Source organism: Chlorocebus sabaeus, chromosome 5 (genome assembly GCF_047675955.1).
Source record: "Chlorocebus sabaeus isolate Y175 chromosome 5, mChlSab1.0.hap1, whole genome shotgun sequence".
Classification (NCBI taxonomy): domain Eukaryota; kingdom Metazoa; phylum Chordata; class Mammalia; order Primates; family Cercopithecidae; genus Chlorocebus; species Chlorocebus sabaeus.
This window is the reverse complement of record NC_132908.1, coordinates 72,903,317-72,930,162: the sequence shown is the minus strand read 5'-3', so window position 1 is coordinate 72,930,162 and position 26,846 is coordinate 72,903,317. Positions and strand designations below refer to the sequence as shown.

At 37.3% G+C, this 26,846-nt stretch overlaps 1 protein-coding gene across 1 annotated transcript in view; it reads right to left on the bottom strand.

Moving 5' to 3' along the window:
- The window catches only part of CNTNAP4 (contactin associated protein family member 4), a 276,813-nt gene that overhangs the window by 230,398 nt on the left and 19,569 nt on the right, over positions 1-26,846 (bottom strand). Inside the window, exon 2 of the mRNA XM_007994117.3 lies at positions 7,892-8,002. Coding sequence (XP_007992308.1) covers positions 7,892-8,002 — 111 coding nt within the window. The remainder of the gene's footprint in view (positions 1-7,891; positions 8,003-26,846) is intronic.

Here is a 26,846-nt window from a genome sequence, read left to right as displayed (position 1 = left end):
GTTCATGTATGAGTGATAATGTTGAATTTTCTGAATATATTTTAATTGACCAAATGTGAGCCACTGTATCAATTTCAGTTGGATCACATTTATATTTTGAATTCCTGTATTTTATGAAAGCTGAAGACGTGTCCTAAGGCAGGAGCATCCTGTGCCATCTTGTTTGAGGAAAACTTAGAAGGATAATCTGCCTTAAGGTACTCCCCTTACCTTCTTATTGAAGGGCTACTAATTTCTCTTGCTCACGTGATTTAAAGATTTCTAAGACTTAGAAAGAGAAGACAGCGACATTGCCAATAGAATATTACACATAAAAAGAGTATGTTGTCATAGAATTTAGAGATTCTCAAATTCAATCCTCTACCAAGGGGGAAAGAAAGAGAGGTAATGTCATTTCCTCAAAGTCATTCACACTTTAGTATTATAATCTAGTTTTCCTGATTTCAGAACTATATATTACTCAGGATTAGCTACTTGGCATACTCCCATGGATGATACCATCAGACTGATTTAGAGCTGAAGACTGTGGGCCACAGAGCAGACAAGGACGATAAAGGGTAAGATGGAAAAAGCACCAAGACGCTGGCAGGGAGATCAGAGAAGCTGGAGCATTTTCTAAGGAAGGGGCCAAGGAGGGAGGGCAATGTCTAAAGCTAGGAGGGAACTGGCCGGGCAGGTGGACAGTCATCTATGGGGTTAAATCAAAAGAATCGACACAAAAGAAGTGATTCTATATTAATCTCAGAAGTGGCAGCAAACTCTCCACTGCTTTAACAAATAGATGATATCAGCATATTTAGAAATAAATGCGTAAACCTTCACTTATTTTTATTTCACTTTCTCAAGACTGGTATACAAAATATAATTTATTAGCACAAGTGATACATCACTGATCATAAAATTAATCTGGAACTGTATTTTCCAACCTTTATCAAAATGTTAATGTTTCAGTAAGTTTTTTTTAAACTTCACAAACTATATCCAGACTAACTTAAAAAAAAAAAAGGTAAAAATATTTTAAATAAAACCATCATATCGCCCTAATTCACAGACTTTGACTAAGGATATATCAGAATGTTTTAGCTTTACTTCAATCTAGTAACAAACATTAAGAAAACTCATTGTTTGACTCTGTTTTGCTTTATAATTAATCAGGAATACTGCCAGACATAGTGGCTCAGGCCTGTAACCCCAGCACTTTGGGAGGCTGAGGCAGGCAGATCACTTCAGGTCAGGAGTTCAAAACCAGCCTTGCCAACATGGAGAAACCCCGTCTCTACTAATAATACAAAAAGAAATTAGCTGGGTCTACTGGTGCATGCCTATACACCTAGCTACTCAGGAGACTGAGGCACAAGACTCGCTTGAACCCATAAGGCAGAGGTTGCAGTGAGCTGAGATTCTGCCACTGCACTCTAGCCTGGGTGACAAAGTGAGACTGTGTCTTAAAAAAAAAAAAAAAAAAAAAAAAAAAGAGGGATAACTTGGCTCTTCCCAGCATAGTTCTGTGGAGGTCAGAATTCCCTGAGATTACCTTTATATAATGAGTACATCTAGTTTGCTAAAATGGGGTTAACTGGCAGGACACACTTTGAAACTGGTTAACGTTTGTACAGCGCTGTGTTTTTGTAATTTATGTGGCCCCATCACCGTGCCACCATCATTTTCAGAAAGACAGTACCATCTCACTGTTATCCCTGCTCTTCCCATAGGAAATTAAAGTTTGGTGGCGAAATATCTCGGCAATCCTTAAGGGAGTAAAATGTAGTACTGATGAAGACTCAAGAATACTGAATTAATTCCAGATATATCTAACGCCAAAGAAGTCACTCCTCACCTAAAATTTTATGATCTGCAGGAAAGAATACAAAGGAGAAGGAGAGTGGAGGAGCTGAAGTCCAAGTGTGTCTGGGAAGCAAGTTCTATGACTGTTAGGGGTGAGTATTCAGAGTTTGAGTCAGATTAGCACCCCCATCACAATGTTAAGAGCTGTACCCCTGTGAATTTAAGACAGGGCCCAAACCCAGAAAAAATTAGGGCACAAGACAGAAATATCAGGCAGTGCTAATAAGTCACACCACAGCCAGGATCAGCAGGAAGGCAGGGGCCCCTTGCAGTTCAAGTAATTTTTCAGTTGCCAAAGACATACTCTCAGCATATCAGATTCTGAATATCATGAGTTGGTCTAGAAGCAAATAAATTGCTGGCATGTTCTGTTCTCCGACAAACTCCACAAGTTCAGGGCATCTCCAGTGCAACAAACTCAGTCAGTGAAGTTCACCTGTCCCAGCCTGGTCATGGGACCTCTTGGGCAAACATCAGACTCACACCAATTGTGCCAGCCAGGTTCCCCTTTCTCTAGGCTTGAAATTTTTCAATCCTGTACAAAAGTTATGTCTTAGTCTTTTTTCATATAGAAAGTATTGGTTATTAAATATATTAATACTATGATTTTTAAAATTTAATTATAAAGGTTTCATTTATTTATTTATTTATTTATTTATTTATTTATTTATTTATTTTTTGAGATGGAGTCTTGATCTGTTGCCCAGGCTGGAGTGTAGTGGTGTGATCTCCGCTCACTGCAACCTCCGCCTCCCAGGTTCACGCCATTCTCCTGCCTCAGCCTCCCAAGTAGCTGTGACTACAGGCACCTGCCACCATACCACGCTAATTTTTTTGTATTTTTAGTAGAGATGGGGTTTCACTGTGTTAGCCAGGACAGGTCTCAATCTCCTGACCTCATGATCTGCCCACCTCGGCCTCCCAAAGTGCTGGGATTATAGGCGTGAGCCACCGCACCTGGCCTACAAAGGTTTTTTTTATATAATATGTTTAACACCAGGAAATATCTACCTCAAAAAAAGCACCTACTACTTTTTATCTTTAGGGATCTATCCTCTTAAGCACTGACATGCAACATGCATAGCTTGGAAGATTTATTGAAGCATAATAGTTGTTTGCAAAGCAGCACAACAATTTAGGGCAGTCAAAATTGCCAAACCACGCTATATGGAATGTTATAATTATTCTTAGTAGAGATCCATCCATGAATGGGAGTCATCTCTGTCAATTAACCAAGTAAGCTAATTCCGCTATAGATAAATGTTTGATTTTAATATCAAATTCTATAGGTATTGGGAAGACATTGCTTAACAAGCATTTAGAATAGAAGGGTGCAGTTGTGGTTTAAAAAAGAGAAAATGGAAAAAGAAAGACAAATATCCAATTTTTAACATCAGGAAATATTATAATAGACAAATATCCAATTTTTTAACATCAGAAAACATTCTTATCTTACAGAATAGGTGAGACGAAACTCACAGTATTTGTCAGCTTATGGAATCCAACTTTTATATACTTAAAGAGGTGTACATATAAATGTTTCTACTCACACATATAAATATATTATTTTTGCTTTGGACAATCATTTTATTTACTATTCTTTTTGCTGTACACAAATATATCAATTTGCAATCACTCATTTCCAAGGTTGTCCAAGTACATTAAAATAAAGACTTACATTTGGATTATAACACTATTAAAACAGACTGGATTAAGAAAATGTGGCACATATACACCATGGAATACTATGCAGCCATAAAAAAGGATGAGTTTGTGTCCTTTGTAGGGACATGGATGTAGCTGGAAACCATCATTCTTAGCAAACTACCACAAGAACAGAAAACCAAGCACCGCATGTTCTCACTCATAGGTGGGAACTGAACAATGAGATCACCTGGACTCAGGAATGGGAACATCACACACAGGGGCCTATCATGGGGAGGGGGGAGGGATTGCATTGGGAGTTATACCTGATGTAAATGATGAATTGATGGGTGCTGACGAGTTGATGGGTGCAGCACACCAACATGGCACAAGTATACATATGTAACAAACCTGCACGCTATGCACATGTACCCTAGAACTTAAAGTATAATAATAATAAATTAAAAAAAAAAAACACTACTGAAAGATGTGGATTCTTCATATTCTGGATTCTAAATGTACTAAGGACACATTTAGACTATCAGTTGGGACACTAGAACCTGCTTGAACTCCACATTGACAACACTAAGAGTCAATGTATATTTAACTTAAATTGCCCATTAAAATTTAAGCTATACTGAAACTCCAACAATGAAAATACTATACAGCTATCTTTCCTGGATAACCTTATGTCTATTCCTGGATTCCTGATGGATGGTTGATTGGATTCAAGAGTCACATGCCTAATCTCTTTAGCAAAATTTGTCTAACCCATCCATGATGTTCTCTTCAGAGGATTCGAAATTTCCCATCTTCTGCAATACAAATAGACCAAGAATTTTCCAAACCATCAAGTCTGATTGCCTTTTTTGCTTATCAGTTTCTTTCTCAATGTATATCTTCCCTCACACATTTTGCTATAAGCTTAAGGAGAAACAAAGGCATAACTTTTCTATTTTGCTTAGAAAGCTCCTCAGGTGATTATCTAAGTTCATTGTTTACAAGCTCTAATCTCTACCCAGCACTAGAACACAATTCAACCAAATTTTCTACCACTCTATAACAAGGATTGCTTTCCCTCCTGCGTCCAATAACATGACCCTCTTTTCTTTCTGAACCCTTGCCAGATACACTTTAAACCTTTGTATTTACACCAACAGTCATTTCAAGGCAATCTAAGTTTTTTTCTATTATGTGCCTCAAAATTCTTCCAACCTTTGCTCATTACTCAATTCCAAAGCCACTTTCCTGTTTTAAGGTATTTATTCCAGTGGCACTAAACATCTAGTACCAAACTCTGTATTTGTTTTCAAGGGCTGCAGTAACAAAGTGCTACAAACAGGGCATCTTAAAAGAATGTAAATTTATTCTCTCACAGTTCTGGAAACTAGAAGTCTCAAATCAAGATGTCTGCAGGCAGGGCCGTACTCCCTCTGTGGGCTTAGAGAAGAATCCCTCTTTGTCTCTTTCTAACTTCTGATGGTTGCTGGCGATCCTTCGCATTTCTTAGTTTGCAGCTGTATCACTTCAACCTCTGCTTCCCTCTCCGCCTAGTCTACTCTGTCTTATCTGTCTCTGTATCTCTCCAAATCTCACACTCCTTATAAGGACACCAGTCATTGGATTTAGCCCCCCACCCCTTAATCCAGTATGGCCTCATCTTAACTTGATGATATCTGATAAGACCCTATGTCCAAATAAGGTCACCTTCATTGGTATTTGGGTTAGGATTTAAATCTTTTATGAGGACACAATTCAACCCGTAACAGCACACGTGGCGAAATTAAATTAGGATACTTCAAATGTAAAGTATGTTTAATGGTAATCCTCCTCTCTCCTCCCCTCCCTCTCTCTCGAGACAGAGTCTCACTCTGTCACCCTGGAGTGCAATAGCACAATCTTGGCTCACTGTAACATCTACCGCCTGGGTTCAAGCAATTCTTGTGCCTCAACCTCTTAGGTAGCTAGAACCGCGGGTGTATACCACCATGCCTGGCTAACTTTTTTGTATTTGTAGTAGAGATGGAGTTTTGCCATGTTGCCCAGGCTGATCTCAAACTCCTGAGCTCAAGTGATCCTCCTGCCTCAGACTTTCAAAGCGCTGGAATTACAGGTGTGAGCCACGGCACTCAGCAATGGTAGCCTTTTTTGATCTCCTTCCCTCATTACTAGGGCCCTACTCATTTTCACAGTATTATCCTTGACACTTCTTATCCCACAGATGGAAAATAAGTGAGTAACTTCCTCATTTTTTTGGCCTATTCTTTGGCTCTAAGTTTTCATAATTCTGTAGGAAAGAGGTCATTCTGCGTATCTAAGATACTAAGACCTTTATTCGCTGATTTAGTTTATTTACATAAGACTGTAGACTTGGCTGAACGCTTTTTCCTGCCTGAATGAAATACTATGATAAATGTTTCAATACTAGAAATAAAATATAGCCTTTAATAAATCACTGAAAATCTGATGTTCCTTTGTGAAAACTTCATGTAATTAATAGGGGAAAAAAAGAAAAACTAAATAAAAAAGAAAAATGTAATCAAGTAGGTTGACAACCAGCAAAAGATAATTAAAATGATCCTGTTTTGTGTCTCGGTTTCATTAACATGTTAATGAGATTCATGAAGTTTGATATTGTGTTTTACCAAGAGCCAAAGAAATGAATTAAGAATGAAAATGAGTCCCACTGATGGAGACTCCTGATGAGTATATAAATTAATGAAAAATATGATTTGATCTAATTAATAACATACATTTTTGTGATGTATTGAACCTCAACAAAGGAAATCAAGATAAACAGGTAAATTAAAATGTTGTGTTCCTTTCACTGGCCCACATTCTGTGAAGCTTTTATGACTCAGATGAAGTGGTGGTAAATGTCAAACTCTGCTTTTCTTTATAAAGAAGCACAGGATGGAGACCCTATTCTAGGATTAGCATTGCAATAACAGCATTCCTGCTGGTGGCTCCATAGGTACAAGGTCTGGAATGGCCATCAGAGAGGCTAGGAAAGTCCACTGATTGGTCAGGGACTCCGAATTGCAAAGAGGAAGAGACAGTCCTATGTGACCAATAACTCTCACTGCAAGTCACTCAAAAGGAACAGGCCAGCATTATCCACTCGAATATATTCAAGCACTCCCCCAATTTCCCATTTGATAGAAGGATCTCAGTTCTCACTCTCCATTGACATCTTCACATTCAGAAGCACACAAAAGTGGGTATCTCCAATAATATGAAATGAAATCTTGAAACTTAAGCTTAAAATCATGTTAAAGTGTTATATCTAGATTGTAGTGAGAACTATGTGTGATATATATCATGTATACCAGATGGCAAAATACACACACACACACACACATTTACCTATTTGTCATGTCCAATGTTCAATGTGCTCAAGCATTAAGCACATATTAAGGATAACATCAAAGAGTAAATTAGAAGTGACTGACTGATGTTGGCATGAGAGAAAGAGGATAATAAATGGGAGAAACACGGTTTTAATAATGCATGATGTTGTTGTCCGCTTTTTATGATTGTTAAAATGTTTTCTGTATTAGCATTGCCAAGCATGATCACAGTGATCCTCTGTCTCTAAGTACACAGTGTTTTTGAAATTCTGTCTTATTTCTACAGCAAGGTGCCATTTAATTATCTTTAGTTTCCTTTTAACATATTCAAGTGTCTTTGAGACAGGGTCTCACTCTGTCACCTAGGCGCTAGTTCAGTGGCACAATCATAGCTCACTGTAGTCTCCAACTGCTGGGTTCAGTGATCCTCCTGCTTCAGCCATAGCTGGGACTACACGCACACACCACAGGCGAATTTATTTTTTATTATTTTGTAGAGACAAGGTCTGGCTGTGTTGCCCAGGCTGGTCTCGAACTCCTGACCTCAAGTGATCTTCCCACCTCAGCCTCCTAAATTGTTGGCGTTATACACATGAACCGCCACACCTGGCTGAGTACTCCTAAAGGACCATGAAAATCTTGTTATGTTCCTATTCTTCAACTGATAAGAAAATCAACCGCACTGAGAATCCAAAACACTGGGGGATCGTTATTTTTAAATAATTAGCATTTTTGAAAATTACTTAACTCGAAACTGAAGGCCAATTAAATTTTCATCCCTAATGTGCCCATAAGGATTGTATATTATTGTAGAAAATATTTTGTAAGATATATAAAAAGCTCATCAGATTGAAGGAACTCAACTCTCTGTAATATATGATATGTCTCTTTCACATTCCAGAACAGAAGCTAGATGTCATATACGTCTCACGAGTTTTAACCATTTGCTTATTTAGAAATTTACTTCTACAATATATCATTCATAATGACTTTATGCAAAGATAATGAAAAACTAGTGAGATGGGCCAGTCAGAGGAGAAAAGCAGACTCACCATCTCTTCTATTCAGCCTTGCGAATCCAGGACCATGACTGCTGGAGAGCTCGGAAGAACTGCTGAAGGATGCCTGAGGCAAGGCAGACACAAGAGGATCATCACAGTCATCTGCCAGGAGGAACAACGCCACATTGGGGTTAGACAGTGCTGATGGCTTTTGTGGAATCAAGAGACAAAACAACAAACAAGTAAAACAACAACATCGAAAACTAGGATCTAAGATCTCTAAAAATATGCCTACTACTTACAGGGGCTATTCTATTAGAAGTCTAGTAAGTTCAGTGAGAAAAGAAAAAGAACCTGAAGACAGGAGAATATGAAAATATTTTTAAAATCATAAAATTATATAATAAAATAATATCTTAAGGTAGAAAGGGTTATACCTCATTATAAAAGATTCGCAAATTTAGCTGTACGAAAATTAAATACTTAAGGTTTCCAAAAGACACTGTAAAGAAATTAAAAAGAAAAATCACAAAATGGAGAAAGTACTTGAAAAACCTATAACCTAGTATACAATTAGTATTCCAAATAAAGGAAAATAAAATACAAAATAAAGTAAAACAAAAACCACCTTTAAATCATGACACACATTAACAAAAATAACACAATAGCACAATCAGACTTCACAGCACAGCCTGGTGTGGTGGCTCACACCTGTAGTCCCAGCACTTTGGGAGGCTGAGGCAGGCGAATTACTTGAGGTCAGGAGTTCAAGACAAGCCTGGCCAACATGGTGAAACCCCATCTCTACTAGAAATAAAAAATTAGCAGGGTGTGGTGGCACATGCCTGTAGTCTCAGCTGCTAGGGAGGCTGAGGCAGGAGAATCGCTTCAACCCGAGGGGTGGAGGTTGCAGTGAGCCAAGATCACACCACTGCACTCCACCTTGGGTGACACAGTAAGACTCTGTCTCAAAAAACAGACTTCACAGCACAGATCCTATATGAATTGATCCTCAAACTTCTCAGCAAAAAGAGATGTAAACTGGGACTACGAAAGGATACTAATTTACGGACATTAGACTGGCAAAATGTAGGCCAAGAGAAGCTCTGACACATTGCTCGTGGGAGTATAAACTTGAGCAATCACTTTAATAAAAACCACTTTTCATTAGTTGTATATCTGAACTTTCCCCTACCCTGTGTTCCACCAGTTCCTTTAATATATGTAGGTCCTCCTATGATGAACCCTTGGTCTCAAGGAGTTTTGTCTTTTTACCCAAAGGTGATATACAAATACTAGTAATTTTGTGTCCATGAAAATAAAAAAGTACTCAGAGGAGCTTGCATTTGTACACCAGGAGACATGTATGATTTCTAGCAACGTTGCTCATAATAGCAAAAAAAAAAAAAAAAAATTGACAATCAGATATCCAATGGCCAAAGAACAAATAAAACAGAGTGCTTTTCACAATAGAATAATATACACCAGTAAAAGAAACAACAACACAAAACAGAATAGTTGAACCTTAGAAGGGACATTTTTGAGGAAAACTAGTTATAAAATAATATATAATATGTTGATCGTTTTGAAAATCTTAAAAAGCAAAGCTAAGTAATACTGTACGTTGTTTAGGGACACATATGAGTTTAAAAAACCACTTTTACAAAAAGAAATGAAAGTTACAAAACTCAGGATCTTGGCTACCTTGAGAGAAAAGCGGAATCAACATACATGTATACAGTTTTAATGTGATGGAATGCTCTAATTTGGGGGTAGGTGGTGTCAGAGGTGTTAGAACCAGAGTGACTCCATCTTGAGTGAGGGCCAGGGAAATGAGGCTGAGACTTGCTGGGCTGCATTCCCAGAAAGTTAGGTATTCCTAGCCTCTAGACGCTTAGAGTTAAGGGAACAGATTGATAATGTTTACTAAACAGACCCAGACTTAGGCGTGTCCTGATATCCCAGTATCTTGAGAACAAAAGCATTTCTAATTTTGCTTTAAAGATATTAGTTGATTCTTGCAAAATATAGTAATTAAGAAAATTAATCCTTTATCACGAACCCTTGTAGCAGAGCTCATCTCCCTATGATCTTTTCTAATCCTATATAAATACACACACACACACACACACACACAAGTATTTGTACCAAGGGTAGACGCATTATTCCTCTCACTTTCAGAAATGCCCTACTCTGTCTATGGAGTTGCTGAACTTTCACTACTTTACTTTCTTAATAAACCTGCCTTTGCTTTGCATTGCTGACTCGCCCTGAATTCTTTCTTGCGCAAGATCCAAGAACCCTTTCTTGGGGTCTGGATTGGGACCCCTTTATGGTAATAATGGCATAGTCACAGGCTTCTAATTATGTTTCATATAAAATATATAACATACACATGCACATACATATTGATACACATTTACATATGTATCAATATGTATATATACATATTAATGTGCACACATATTTATCGTCTACCCTTTTATGTGTATCACATATATTGCTTCTAATATTAAAAGATAAAGCACAAAGAATGAAGGAAAGCATAAGAATAATCTCATGTGTATCATGAAATCCATACATGTTTAATTTATTCAGCCAATTCCTCATTCGATGTCATCTTTAAAGCATATTTGCCTTTTATATTGTACTCTTAAGTTGTTCCCAGTTTTGCTCTAATCAGAAAAATACTTCTCTCCCGTTTAGTTTTTAACATACACATTCTGAAATTTAAAATTATACAGGGTTACTGTCCCAAATGTTTTAATTAATGGTGATTTAACTTAAATAAAATAAATCTAAAATTATCTAGATTCACCTGAAATTTTATTAAGTTTATTATACCTGAACCTAATTTGTTCTTGAATGCCTTTCCCAAGAACTTACCTGAGGTAGCATTTTACTTTTCAAGATTGTCTCAATTTCATTCAAAGTCTACTTTTTCTTACTCTTACCTTAAATTCTTTCACCATTACAATAAACAGCTCCTGCATGTCTATTGACTAGCTTAAGTACTAACGCCAGCCAATCCAGTTGTAATTCAAGAATAAAGAGTGTAGATATAGACAAATATACAACCCATGGAGGGGTGAAGGAAATTCTGATTATTGCCAATTACAGGCAACAACAAAAATGTTTTAGTATGCTGTGGAAACTATGGTGTGTATGTTTACGCACACAAGTGAGTGCATTCCATATATGGAAGGAGGGCTCATATGTGGGTGTGTGTTTACTAGAACTAGGAATTTTTAAAATCATTTTCAGCTTGCGGGTATAAATGTGCTGAAAAGGGTGTTTAATTGCAATTCACAATCAGTTATGTAGATTCAGGTTGATGTTTTGGATGTAATGCCTCTCCGGTACAATCACTCTAGGGAACGTATATTTATTGTTCATTTGTTTTTGCCAACTATAAATTAAGAATCAATATTGTTCTACCTCTAGCTTTAAAAGAGCAGAATTAAAACAAAAGAAGGGGTACTTCTTCCATTTGTGGGGAGAAAGACATGTAATATGGAAAACACAAGGGCACACAGGGGGCTTGTGATATTTGGTCAAGTTTTGGTTGTTGACCTTGGTGGTTACGTGGCTTTATTATTCTTTACCATGAGCATATACCTGCCCCTACAATCTGTTGTATGTTTATTTAACGATGATATATTGTAGTTATTCTTACAGAACTAATAATAACTAAGACACATTAAGAGGACACTCTGTGCTAGGTAGTTATAATCCTGCCACACACAGTAACTAATCTTTACCCCTCCTTGTTGATATATTGATGTTATTCTCTTACAGATGAGATCATTGAACACAATTCTATTAATTTGCTCTTCTCATTGTGGTAGAACCATATCTGTAACACGAGTTGGGGGCCAGAATCCACCATGTAAGAATACCATGACTATAATTATTATTTCTTTAGGTTTGAAGTGTAGGAATTCCATCAGACACCATAACAGTATGAATAGATTCTCTCTAAAGGAGTGTGTACTTCAGTTCCAGGTTTGCCAGGCTATTTATTTCCCATTTGATCTTCAATAGTCTTGACAACAGAGGAAGGGAACCTCAAAGAGTAATAATCAGTCTGGAGTGAACATGATATTTTTCTCTACGTAATAAATTGGAATTTGGATTAAGCGTTAACTCTCCTGGGTTTAATTCCAGAAAACCAGTTTTCTCTGACTGCACCAACAAAACACAGGATCTAGACTAGAAAAGCTAAGGACCACATTCCAACTCCAGAGGTTCTCAACCAGAGATAATTTTGCCCTCCTGCTCCCCACTTCCAGTAAACATTAGCAATACCTGAAGACACCTTCGTCATCACAACTAAGAGAGGATACTTCTGGCATCTACTGGGTTGAGTCCAGGGGTGCTGTTAAACATTAGACAAAGCACAGGGTAGCCTTCTACCACAAAGAATGGCCTGGTCCCAAATGTCAGTAAGTACCAAGGTTGAGAAACACTATTCTACAATCTGGTAACACAATTCAGCAAACTAGACTTCTCCTGGAGTAATCTCTCAGCTAGAACTTCCAATGATTATTAGCTCTAATTTTCAGATGCAAATAAAGATTATTCAGTGCACGTGGGTATACAGGCATTTAAGTAGGGGCTTTTCACACCGGAAATAACATTTTAACTATTTCAGCCTAAAACATAATTGCATTTTTAAAAAATTAAGTGCTATATCATCCTGGTCCCTTTACTGCTGAGCCACGGCAAGATTCTTGGTAAAAAGGGGTACAGGAGACCATGGAAGTCTCCATTCACTAGAGAAATTTAGTAATAGAGTAACCAAACATTTCATGGAAGGTTGTACAATTGAAAATGCAGCTGAGTACGTTGAATTCATCATTGTTTTCTTCAATTAGAGAAGAAATGAACATCACTCTCATTACTCCATGCTTATCCAAAACTGTGTTACATTTTATGTGACTTTTCTCAGTCATGTTAGAATTTCCACATTAACCTTGATATCAGTTGCAAACAGTGAAACTACAGCTTCAGTCTTTTCATTAAAAAATTTATATACACTAAGTACATCTACAATATGTTTTAATGAATTCTGTTAGAATGCCTACATTAGAAAAAAGTATGCTGAGTCATTTTCATACACATACACCATATACACACAAATCTATGGCTTTCTGTTCAACATCTCAGAAAAGTCACTATTTACTCTACATGACAGAAAAACTTAACATTGTCATTAAAACATCAGTGGTAAACTAGATCTCCGGCAGATTGTATATACAGCAAAACTCAATAGCCTCCTTCAATATAGCTTGCATCTTTATTGATGCAAGGTATACTGAAAATATTTTAATATACCTCGATTGATGAAAATTTTATTTGACAAAGGGCTTTAACTAATTCTCATAAGCAAATAGAAGCTGTTCAGTTTTTAATAAAAGTAATTCAATTTTCTTAACCTGTGTGTAACACTACCTGTACTAAGATAATAGGTATATATTATTAGGTGCTACATTCTCAGTGCTTTACATGCATTAACTCATTTGATCCTGACAAACACCCAATATATTTGATATTATTAACTCTAGGGACACTTGAGGAAAAAAGAGCACAAGAATTAAATAATTATTAAATAATTAAATTAGGTAAATTAAACAATTTACCTAAGGACCCATGACTAATAGGTGGTAGAAAGTGTATTTAAACTCAGGCAATCTGGTGCCAGATCTTCTATTCTGAGCCAGTACTTTGTTGAAACAAGTAGTGGCGACCTAAATACACTTGTCAAAAAAAAATATGTATATATATGGCTGATTTTCAGTAGTAGCTTAGTTGCCACTGAGTAGTCATTTTCTCAGTTATTTGGAAGACATGCCAAAATTACTTGCATGCCTGCTAATGAATCATATGTCCCATAAAAATATGCATTGGCGAATAGACTAGAAAAGATAGAATAGGTAGCAAACATAGTTTAAATCATCAAAAATCCTCACACACCAGAGGTAGGGGTGAGACCTTTTATCGGGAAGCTTTGGAAAGATCACAGCCTCGTTCCTACCAGAAAACAGTTTATTTAGACCTACTCCACATAAGTCCATTGACAGATTCAGGATTAAGGAATGGCCTTCCCTTCAAAAAATCTATTTTCTTGAACAAAACATTTTATTCCAATCTATATTAACATTTCCATCCAGTTAAAATTGGAAATCATCAACATATTTTTTAAAGTTTGGAATTATGTTTGCATGTATCAAAAATTATTATTTGTAAGTCAAGATTTCCAGAAATTTTGACAATGATATTGTTCCCTAACCATAAACCCAGTCTGGGCTACTGCTACAAATTTCAGGTTCGTTTCAGGATTCCAGGTGGAGCCTTGTCTCCTCGCCCTGGCATGACGCACAACCCAGTACCTGATGTACCTCTGTTTCCTGCCCAATGAGAGACTGAATACACAAATGGGAAATGGCCAGTCTACATGCAAAAAATAGAACCTGTAGCAACCAGCCCAGGAAACCAACCTACTATCTGCAGGAACGAAGCCAGACTTCTGTCTGAAGCAACCAGTCCAAGAAGCCAAATAATAACTCCTGTAGCAACTGGCCACTGTATTAATCCGTTTTCACGCTGCTGATAAACACATACCTGAGACAGGGAAGGAAAAGAGGTTTAACTGAACTTACAGTTCCCCGTGCCCGGGGACGCCTCAGAATCACGGCGGCAGCAAGAGAACATAAGGAAGAAGTAAAAGTGGAAACCCCTGATAAACCCATCAGCTCTCAAGAGACTTACTCACTATCAGGAGAATAGCACGGGGAAGACCAGCCCCCCAGTGATTCAATTACCTCCACCTGGGTCCCTCCCACAACACGAGGGAATTCTGGGAAACACAATTCAAGCTGAGATTTGAATGGGGACACAGCCAAACCATATCAGCCCCAAATAGCCAGGACTTAATCATTTAAACTTCCCCCATTTTTGCCCTTGTTTCCAATTTAGAACTGGCTGAATATGTTTAGGAGATATTTAGAAACTTCTGCTAAGTACAGAGAAAGCCAAATGTATACCATTAACTGATCCCATAGGATGCCCCATTTCTGGCCAGTCTGCCTACAGCTTCCCCTAGCCAAGGCCTCCAGCCAGGGCATACCTGAGCCTGTCCCTTTACTCCACTGTAAAGCTTTCCTCTCCTCTGCCTGCTTTTGAGTCTCTGCCAAACTCAAATGGTGGTGGCCAACCATCTTGCTGCAGCAAACCCTAAATAAACAGCCTCTGCTTGATTTCCTTTGGGTGGGCATCATTTATCACCATACCATGGAGCTCCCCATAGCTCTGCCATCTCATCCGCACAGCTGCAGCTGTACAGTCTACCCTCACACCAAAAAAGAGCCACCAAAGTCCATTTTAAGCACCCAGAAGACAGAATTATGTTTAAAAAGCAGAATCAGCCACCTGGTATAAAGTATTATAGGCCAGGTGTGATCGCTCATGCTTTTAATCCCAGCACTTTCAAGGCCAAGGTGGGAAGATCCCTGAGGCCAGGAGTTCAAGATCAGCCTAAGCATGATGTCAAGACCCATCTCTTAAAAAAAAAAAAAAAAAAATAGCCTGGCATCCTAGCTACTCAGGCGGCTAAGGCAGGAGGATCTCTTAAGCCCAGGAGTTTGAGGCTGCCCTGAGCTATGATCACACCACTGCATGCCAGCCTGGACAACAGAGCAAGACCCCATCTCTAAAATAAAATTAAAAATAAAAATAAAATTATATGGATCAGCTCCAGGTTGCAGGGTTGTCACATCTCTGTAGTGTGCCTCTTCAGTGATTCATCCTAATTGCCTGGTAGTATTACCTCGGGGAGATTTAAAATTTCCCTTGATTGTGTCCCACAGCCAGAACCATGCTGGTTTGGAAACCACTGAAATAGAGTTGCAAATTAATTTCTATCCAGTGGAGAGTGTTGTTCCTTTCAAAATGTCTTTACACTTTCCATACCATTTCACGGGACTGGGAAGGAACACAGCCCGAAGGACTGAAGGAACTTTTGTGGTGTCACACCACAGCCCTTTCTCCCTATGTAGTAGCCATGGTGCCTGACGGTGTGTGGAGGAAGCTGCTGCACCATCACATTCTGATGAGAAAAAGAGTAAGTTTGGGGAAAACTGACAATACACCTAGGATTGAATAAAATGTAATTTTTCTAAGCATAGGTGACAACATGTGAGCCAATCCTGGCATCTCTCATCCTCTCATCATTACCTAAAATGATATTTCAACTCGATTAAATGCCATGAGTGTAGACTACTATGCAATTCTTTAGCTTCTTTAAGTATTAATTTGACATTGACATGAAAATTAACATTTACCTGAGAATCTTGGTTTTAGATATTTGAAATAACACAAACATGAGCTTCTAATTCTATCAGTCGTTGGCCTAAATCTAAGAAAAAAAAAAGTAAAACATGTTGCTGCAATTTAAAACAAGTAACTATTTATCAGTATGTTTTCCCAGAGCTAAACTAAAGACAGGGATAATTTTCTAGTTATCAAGTAATTCATTTAGACAGCAGCCTATAAATTTCTATGCATTTTCTCCTATAGGAGCCATGAGTAGATTATATATATAATTGTTAATTCTCTGTGATGTTATTGAGCTAAGCTTTCATTTGGAGCCAAACACTGGCTTACATGCTCCAAGTTATAGCCTGAGTTCCAATAGCTTTTCCAATTAATCTTCACAATTAATGGATTAATGGGAAGGCAGTTAACTTTTAATGACAGCACAGCCAGGGGCTGATTGATTTTAGAGGTTTAATAGCAACTATTTAAAGTCCAGATATTAGGACAAAGAGACCAATCAAAGGTGAAGGGGTAGAAGAAATAACAATTTTTTAGAAAGTAAAGAGAGCATCAGTGATCTAGAAATCTGCACACATTACAGACTTTTATTGACAGATAATTTGGCCTTATGTGACACCATGTCACATAATTTGATATCAGGAATAGTGAAAAGAATATCTTCATGGGGTAAGCATTTCTGGAGTTTGGTGTGTGTGTGTGTGTGTGTGTGTGTGTGTGTGTGTGTATATATATATGCATTTAAAATAGATAGGAGAATTAGAGGATCAAAAGTTATTTTAAAAAATATATCCAAAGATGCTGAAACATATTTGCACTTTTCCCACAATGATCATAGCAATTTAGTCTCCATTTCATCACACACACCTCAGCTAGGTTTGCTGATTTACTAAGTGAACAAATTGTAGTTGTTGCATATTTGTATCGTTGCTTTGATTAATGCGGTCAAACAGTATTTTCCATATGTTGTTATCCATTCTCAATACCTGCAAATTGTCTGTCATTATCCTCTGTTTTCCCACTTAGAAACATAATTTAAATTAATTACAATATTATACACATTGTTGGCCAAACATATTTGTTTCAGATGCTTTTTCTGTTTTTCTGTTCACTTCTAATTTTGCTCATGCTTTTTGTATTATTCAACGAAGTATTTTTGTTATTGTTAGGCTATGGCTGTGTGTTTAACCATGTATTGTAATCAAACATTTGTCTCTTTGTTAGTGATCTATTTAAGCATTACGAAAACATGGGCTCTGGATTCAGAGAGGCCAGTCCTCAAATTCTTGCTCTGGTACCTCCCGAGGTCTGATACATACTGCTTCAACCTGATGTACCTCTACCCGTAAAGTGCAGATAAAAAATATCCCCTTCACAACAGAACTGCGAGAACTTCATGTTATACCATACATAACATTTTAAAAGTACAGAGTAGGTACTCAAAATAATCCATCCCCTTTCTTCTTTTACTTCCCAATACCATTAAGCAAAGAAAAGTGTGTTCTCATCAGAGATTTTTCATATGCCTGTCTTTAATGCACCACCTCAAAAATTAGTCAGTGTGATAAACTGATTTAGAATTGTAGAAACAAAATCTTCGTATCAAGTACCGGCCACTGGAGGTATGTGAATCATCTTGACTCCTGCCTGTAACACCTCACGTTCAAATCCTCTGACTTAAGCACCACTTAGATTTTTCACTTTATGCCTTCAACATTTTGCTTTCTATAACCAGTACAACTAAATATTCACAGTTTCAGAGTGTAGGAGCCCATCATGTTTTACTGCATTCACTTAGGATTTTATTTGTTTTCGTAGAGATTGGGGAGTCAGAAAAGGGCATATTTGACACTGGACGTTAAGGGCCCACTGATGATACACAGTGGAAAACAATAAGAAAGACATCTTCAGAAAAAGATCAAAACCAACTAACTGCTTCTAAATGAAAGTCTATAACCTTATTAAGAAGGATGGGTTCCAGGAGGCGGAGCTTGCAGTGAGCCGAGAACATGCCACTGCACTCCAGCCTGGGAGACAGAGTGAGACTTCATCCCAAAAAAGAAGAATGGGTTCAGCCATTGTGGAAAGCAGTTTAGATATTTCTCAAAGAACTTAAAACGGAGCTACTATTTGATCCAGCAATCTCATTACTGAGTATATATGCAAAGGAGAATAGACCTTTATACCAAAAAGACACATACACTCATATGTTCATCACCATACTGTTCACAATAGCAAAGATGTGGAATCAATCGAGGTGCCCACCAATGGTGGACTAGATAAACAAACGGGGATACATATACACCATGGAATACTACACAGCCATTAAGAAGGATAAAATCATGTCCTTCACAGCAACATGGATAAATCTGGAAGCCATAACCTTAACTAAATTAATGCAGGAAGAGAAAACCAATTATAATGTGTTCTCACTTATAAGTGGGAACTAAACATTGAGCACACATGGACATAAACATGGGAACAGTTGATACTGCAGACTACTTGAGTGGGAGAAAGGGAGGGGACCATGGGTTGAAAAACTACCTGTTGGATGCTATGCTCACTACCTGGGTACAATATACTCATGTAGCAAACCTACACATATACCCCCTGTATCTAAATAAAAGTTGAATGAAAGCAAAAAAAAAAAAAAAAAGAATGGTGGCTCTTGCCAGGCTGCCAGGCTCTGGACACCCTGTTCCTTCCCCACTGCTAAGCCAAGTTAACCCACTTCCCATGGTCAGGTCAGTCCCTGTTCTCAGTAATAGTGCTAAATTAAGGATGAGCAATTTATAGCCTTAAATTCAAAAGCCTTAGGTAATTTCTTTATTAAAAATGGGCAATGAAAATAAATTACTTAGCACTCAACTTAGAAAAAAAACAATGAAATAAACATCAGGAAAGCAGGGGCAGGAATTAGTAAAAAAAAAAAAAAAATGCCAGTTAATCAGTTAGAAAATACAATAACAACAAAATCAATGAATCTAAGATCTAGTTCTTCAAAACAAAAAAGACAATAAATTATAAACAAAAAAAAAAAACCCCACTACTTGTTCTTACGGAGAAAGTATAAGTATACAAAATGAGAATTAAACCAGGAAATTGTCATAGACATAGAGAAAATTGAAATAACTATGTGATCACTTTTCTCAAATACATGAAAATCAATTCACAAATTTAGAGGAAAGCATTTTAGCAATTTCTTATAAAACTAAATGTGCAATTTTCATATGACCCAGCAACTGCATTTAGGCATTTATTCCAGAAAAATAAAAACTTATGTTCACACAAAAACCTGTACACAAATGTTCATAGCAGTCCATCCTCACTTCAACAGGTGAGTGATTAAACAAACTGTTACGTACATATCACTAAATACTACTCAGCAATAAAAATGAACAGACTACTGATACACAATACAACTTGGATGAATCCCCAAGAAATGAGGTTGAGTAAAAAAGTCTATCTTAAAGGTTACAAACTGTATGATTTTAGGGATTAAGATATGGACATCCGCGGGGGACCACATTTCTGCTTGCCACTGTTGCCAAACTGTAATTGCAGAACCAAAGAAATAATTTTTTTTTCAGATTTTGTGCCTCAAAATATTGCCCACTGATGGGTCAAAAGCAGTTTTGAAGGCAGATATTGTGACACACATATATTGCTTTAGTGATGAGATCTCATATTTTGAGTGAGCCATTTAACAATGGAGTCCACATACATAATTTTATTTTGAGGTAGATGAAACTGGATCCCTCCCAAAGTCACTTGGAGTATTATCCCAATCCTCTCTTCAAAGCACAAAGCTGAGAAATGTTCTTTCCTCCTTTTTCAGCCCTTAGGGATGCTCCAGGCTCAGCCACAGTGCCCTCTTTCCTCTGACACCTGTTGAGAGCCCTCAACCCTCCCATCCTACGGGGAAATTCTTCCTTAACTTGAACAGGCTTCTATTACGGCACTTCTGTGGTGGTCTGGGTCTCTACTTGCTGAGATGAAAGTGACTGGAAGATCAATATCAGGTTACCTGTCACCTTCCACTGAAGCAAGAATATTGTGTAGCATAGTGATTACAAGTGTAGCTTTTGAAACTATCCTCTGTGGGTTCAAGTTCTGCCTCTGCCAAGTACTACATGATCTTAGGCATTTTATTTAAATTGCCTTTCCTATCTCTACATGGGGATAATGATGGTACATACTAAACAAAACAGGGACTTCTGAGAATGAAATGAGTCAGCAGATAAAGAGTACTTTCTACCTGGTGTATAAAAAGTACTATGTAAGTGTTCATGATTGCTGCTTTAAGTGTTCATTATAAATTCCAAAGTTGAAACTGAATAAAAGTTAACTGAATAAAAGTTAACTAGATACCTCTTACAAAATCTTATAAGAATTACTCCTTAAGAAGGAGAAAGAGAGAACAGTATTCAACATTCCTAACCACATGGTTATCCTTCCCTCTACAAAAAAGGGGGACTTTACTGAATTACCTAAAAAGAAAGTAAAATTGCCCTTATGATGCATTGTTTTCTCATTACGAAATAATTTTTAATGTTCCAAAAGCCCATAGTTTTCTTCACATCTCTTGAGCTTCAGAGTTGTTTGTTTCATTTTCTCCAGAAAAGCAGAATTTTAAACTGCACATGATGCAGAAATCAAACAGCCACAATTTATTAAGGAAGATAGAAAGGAATTCAGAGAACATGGGCATCTCTTTATTTGGACACCTTTAATGATATAGTTAGAAATTCACACTGTGCCAACTAAACCACATGTCCATGAAGATACAGCAACATTGTCCTCCTAAGTATATGCTGCTTCCATTACTGATATTTTCAACCTGAAATTGCCATGGTTTCGACTCTGATTCCTGGAGGGAAAATTGAGTAAGCCTCAATTCAATTCCTATTCTAGTCATATTAGATGATATTTCAACATCACTGAACAAATGCTCCATTTTATTACTAAATTATTTTAAGAGTTGTTATTTGTATTTCAAAGTATCACACTTAAAGATGAAGGCTGAAATGTTTCCTAGTGATAAGGAATTTTCCTGCAGATAAATGCATTTTAATAGGGGAGTCCATAAAGCTAGTTTAATAAATAGCTGTTTCTCACTAAGGGAAAAAAAAAATCAAGTCAACTAGAAACAATAAGCTTCTCTGAGCAATAACACGAGATTAGATGGAGAATATTTCCATTTCATTAGCTAAGATTATTGTGTTTGATTTCATAATCAAGCAAGGAACAAGCTTGGCTGGTCTCAGAGGTTCATTTCCACTGTTTTAGAAGCTTGGCTAAAAGCTGGCAGAGTAGGTGTGCATTAGCTCAATGCAGAAGAACTGATATCTGTTCTGAGCTCTGGAATCTTTCCGTTTCCAACAAGACTCCACCCCCTACGAGAGACCCATCACTATTACAAGGACACTCAAATATTCCCAGCTCCTGATCTCCCTAAACACATGCAGCATCGTGGCATAGAGCCCTCCCATCTAGAGAGATAGCCAGGTGTATGAGCCCCTCAGTGGACAGAATTCTAAAATGGTCTCCAAAATTTCAGCCCCCTGTATAGGCCTAGTATAATCCCCTCCCCTCCAGTGCAGGCAGAATTTGTGAATATGATGGGATATCAGTCCTGTGCTTATGTTATGTAGTAAAACTAACCTTGCAGATGTTGTTAATTGAGGTCCTTAATTTAGTTACCTAAAAGGGGTATTATCCTGAGTGGGCTGACTTAATCAGGGGAGACCTTCAAAAGGTCTAAAGGTCAGAGACACAAAAAGTCAAAGAGATAAGAAGCATGGGTGAAATTTATCTTATAGGCCTGGAAGGAGAAAAATCACCATGTTGTAGAAAGAGCCACCTGTCAGGAAATGGTGGTCAGCCTCTAGGATCCAAGGATGGTCCTTGATTGACAGCAAGCCCATAAATGGAGGTTCAGCTCCAAGGAAATTCTGCTAATTAACATGAGCTTGGAGAGAATCCCAAGCCTCAGATGAGAGCATAGGATTGATCCCTCATATTTCTAGGTCCTTCAGCTCTTTTCAAATCTATTGTGAAGTGAGGGGTTAATTTTATCAGATCTGCTTGCCCTGCTTGCTCTTTGTCACTTTTTGGTTTTGGTTTTATGTTTTTCCTTTTTCTATGAAGCTGAAGGCCATGGTAGCTGAAGGCCTCGCCACTGAAGCTAAAACTTTATCTTCTCTGGCTACTTTATAGATGGATATCATTCCTAAGTCACCATGGTAATTCCTAGGTCACCATGTCGCTTCAATTGTTTCTCAGAAACTTGGGCCAGCTGCTGTTCAGTTCAAACCAGTAGAGACCACTGGCCTTCCAACAGGGCCTGTACAAGTGCCCGAGAGGTGGCTTTTTGATGTCAGAGAGCCAAAACTCCAACCACAGAACATGCTAACGCCACCATTTTCTGTATATATGTCCTACGAAACGCCATGAACTCTGACTGTTCCTGTGCACAAAAAACCTGTCACTTCATTTTTCCCCACTGCTAATCACCTTCCCCATGCTTTAGATCATGCTACTTCCTTAACCCACAAACATCCCTAAGCTTCATCTTCAGGGAGGCGGATTTGAGAGCTGTTCTCCCACCTCCTCACTTGGAGACCTTGCCAATAAATCTTCTCTCTTATGCAAAACCTTTATCACAGTGATTGATTTACTGCATGCAAGCAGAACAGACCTTGACCAGGCCAGCAACAATTGTAACCCTCCCAAAGTCCTGATAACATTTCTTCATTACTAAACCAAGTACTGGTAACTCATGTACTTCCAGGTCTTTCAGTACACATGAGTTCACATATTGTTTGCAAATACCACTGTATTAATTGTTAATATTATCTTAGATATTATGTACTATGCCTTGAATTACATCATCAATTATTTTAAAATAGAAAACACCTGTTTCAATTCAATTCATTTGCATATCCCACCATGAACCACTTTTGGCCTCAAACACAATTTCTTTAAAAATGCTGTTTGAATTTTTGTTTTTGGATTTTAGAACTTAAAATCATTAGTTGAAAATAACCCTTGGAGCTATTAATATGATGATGGTATTAAAAGTAGCCACCATTTGTCATTTTGTTTTTCAAGACAGCTGTTTAAAAATTGATCATCCCCATAGTAAAAGACAAAGATCAACAGTCTCATTCAAAAACGTTATTTTTGTGTGTGTTAATTTTGTATACAGTACTCTTACCCACAATTTCCTGGAATTATGAAGACTATGGTATAGTTTTTCTTTGTTTTCATGTCTGTAAGTTATATTTTCCATGTTAGTTCCTGTAAAATACTGTTGAACTGACCAAGTATGTACTTGTTCATCACCTAGGCACTCTTTTATAAAAGATACCCCTTCCTTGACATCCAGGTACTTCCCTGACATATGTTATACTGTCTAATGTACTGCAAATTGATTTCACGTTTATCAATGAAGACATGAATAAAATAAATTGATGCTTGCCAATGTGCCAATGTTTTAACTGGAGCCCTCTAGAGAAAAATGTTAATAATAGTTACGTGTATTGCATGTTATATCTCAGCCATGTTAAATCTTTACTACAACCTTGTGAGAAAGATATTATATTTATTTTCTATATGAGAAATTGAAGGTCAGAGAATTTTAATTTCTTGCTGATGACTTTGGGCTCATTTATTTGCCATTCAACATCTTTGCTTTTAATTTATTATTTTGTATTATACTTTAAGTTCTGGGATATATGTGCAAAACGTGCAGGTTTGTTACACAGGTATACACGTGCCATGGTGGTTTGCTGCACCTATCAACCCGTCATCTACATTAGGTATTTCTCCTAATGCTATCCCTCCCCTAGCCCCTCACCCCCCGACAAGCCCTGGTGTGTGATGTTTCCCTCCCTGTGTCCAACACCACAGCTCTCCCATTTTATTGCTTGAACTAGTTATTTCAGCAAGTATTTGAGGACATTGTCCTATGTGGACATGATGTGGGATAGGGAAGACACCTGCTTATAAGCAATAGTGGAACATATTCTCTTTAAAAGTGGGATTCCTTTAAAAGTACATCAGTGATATTCCAGATGGCACCTGCAAAAAGTTACCTTAACTTCTTGAAGATGATAAGAAGTTGTAATGAAGGAAGTTAGAGGTCCCTACCAGGTCCCAGAGAACATCAAGTCACAATCACTAAAGAGAAACTGATTTACTACAAACCACACTTGAATCATTTCTGCCCTACCTGCCCCTACCCAACTCACTATTGGTATTAAACGTCCACCACCCACATATTGCTTTGCTCCACTCCATGGCTTAAAAAGAAAGAGACTGAGCGTCTCAGGAAATGTGCCCGTTGATAAGAATATGGTCTGGGAGAGGATCTGCAGTCCAGTTGGCCAGCACCCCTGCAGGCAATTGAGCCCTTGGAGAGCTCTATATGGCTGCAGCCACCCCATTACTTTAAGGATGTGTTCACTCCACTTCTTGACTTTCTGCTTTAATTTCAGATTCTAATGAATTCTTCCACTTGGGTGGACCCTAGAACTGAGACTCTGGCTGCTTCTCAGCACAGCCCCCTTGCCTCACCCACACACACACGTACATGTATACACCTGTGCACACACAATGAATGGGGTAATCCAAAGAATCTAATTGCCATTCATAAAACCTAGAGCGTTAATTTTAAACTCATGTTCAATTCTACTTTCTCCCACCCAATCAACCCTTCATATGGCTGCTCCAGGAAAATTACATTTTGCTTATTGCATTTTAGTTAAACTTGACTATTACATTTTGATTAAACACACAGTTCTATTTGGGTTCACTGAGATTATCACCCTGGAATGGCCTCCAGATGAAGACCTACTGGATAACCTCCTCCGGCTTAAGTGTCCTCCTTGTCTTTATGGCACCCTGTGTAAGACTCTTGCACAGTAATTAATAAAACATTAAAAACGTGTGCTCAGCTGTGTAGTTTGAAACACTGTGGCAGTAGAACAAAAGGGATGGGGAAGATGTACGTACACTAAAGAGGCAGCTGCAGTAATCTGTGACTATGTGAAGAAATAGGTGAAGACAGCAGAAAAACAGAAGTGTCTCTTCGGGTTTCTGATTATGGGTGATCAGAAAAAAAAATATGTTTGATATAAAGAGTAGATGAAGAAAAGGAGAAGCTGAGACTATTTCTGATTCTAATTTAGTATCTGGTTTATCAGGTCTTATAGTATGAATAATTAAAAAATAAAAGTTTTTAACAGACATTTTTTAATGTTGCAGATGCCAAACAAAATTAAAGAGAGCAAGTTATCTGAAGTTCTTGGATAAAGTATTCTGAAACAGCATGCTGAAGGATTTGCACATAACCAGTGGCCAAGTGAGATTGTTATCTATCTACCATAAACTTCTGGGCTTCTTTTTGTATAGTAAATGTTGATAAATTTAAAAGATAACAGATTATGTCATAGCCTGAGAACATATATTTCAATGAGCCCAGGGGAAATTTCAGCGATAGATTATAATCAAGTAAAGTCAAGTAAATAGATAAAATTATCATCTTATTCCTCAGTACTAAGAATTTAATTTTTCACTGTAACACAACTCAGAGTATGCACATTTGAAAAAACAACTGCTTTTAATTCTTTAGGGCTGCAACATAATAAATTAAATACATTATTATGATTGAATACAAATAAATATAAATAGTTATCTTTTATTTGAGTTCATTCAGCACCTCAAGTAATTTGTGATGTGGGGAATTTAAACTGGTAGGATCCAAATTCCCAGCCAATAGGATTTTGAATATATGTTTGTTGGTATTAAGCAAAATTAAATTGAATAATAGTGTTTTATAAATGATGAAATCTAAATGCCCAAGAAGATTTAGCTAAACAGTGTCATCGATTAAAATAGTTTTCTAAAGACCAGTTGTTTGTTTCGTCGTACTTGCAATTCTGATGTTCAAAATGCTAAAACACTTTTTGAAAAAGAGATTTTCCTCTTACGTTTTAGAAATCTTTTGAGTTCACTTATAAATTACTAAAGGTTACTACTTTACAACTTTGTTGAGTAAAACCTTCTGGGTTTTTCTTCATGGCTGGATATGTCCAGGGGCATATTTTAAAAATGTAACAGTTGCCAACTGAGAGCAACTGGAAGCCTCAAATGTTTCCTGCCATGGATTTTTAAATCTCATAAGATTTAATGCTACAGAACACACTGGAGAATTAAAGCTCTCTGGAGGGGCAATTATTTCAGCTCTTCTCAATGCTTGGGGTATCAAATATGGTCAATAATTCAATAGCATTCACCTTTGGCTGCTGAAACCCTAGATACAGAAAAAAAAAGAAAAGAAAAACAAACAAACAAAAAATAGAATCAATTGATGTGGAATTTCCAAAAGTAGTACAATTTGTACCATCATGATTAGCTGTACCATTTCTCTTTCTTTTCTCTCTCTCTCTCTCTCTGTCTATCTCTCTCTCTGCCTCTCTCTTTCATCCATTTTGAGATCAGCATTTATATATCTTATGCCTGTTTTCTAGAATATACTTCAATATGGCAGGCACTTGGTAAATGTTTGTTTAATTAAATTGAATACAACTCAAAGAACACATTGTAAAATTTTAAACTTGCTTTTCCATTTTATCATTTTACCAAATTCTCTTTTTATACATCCAAT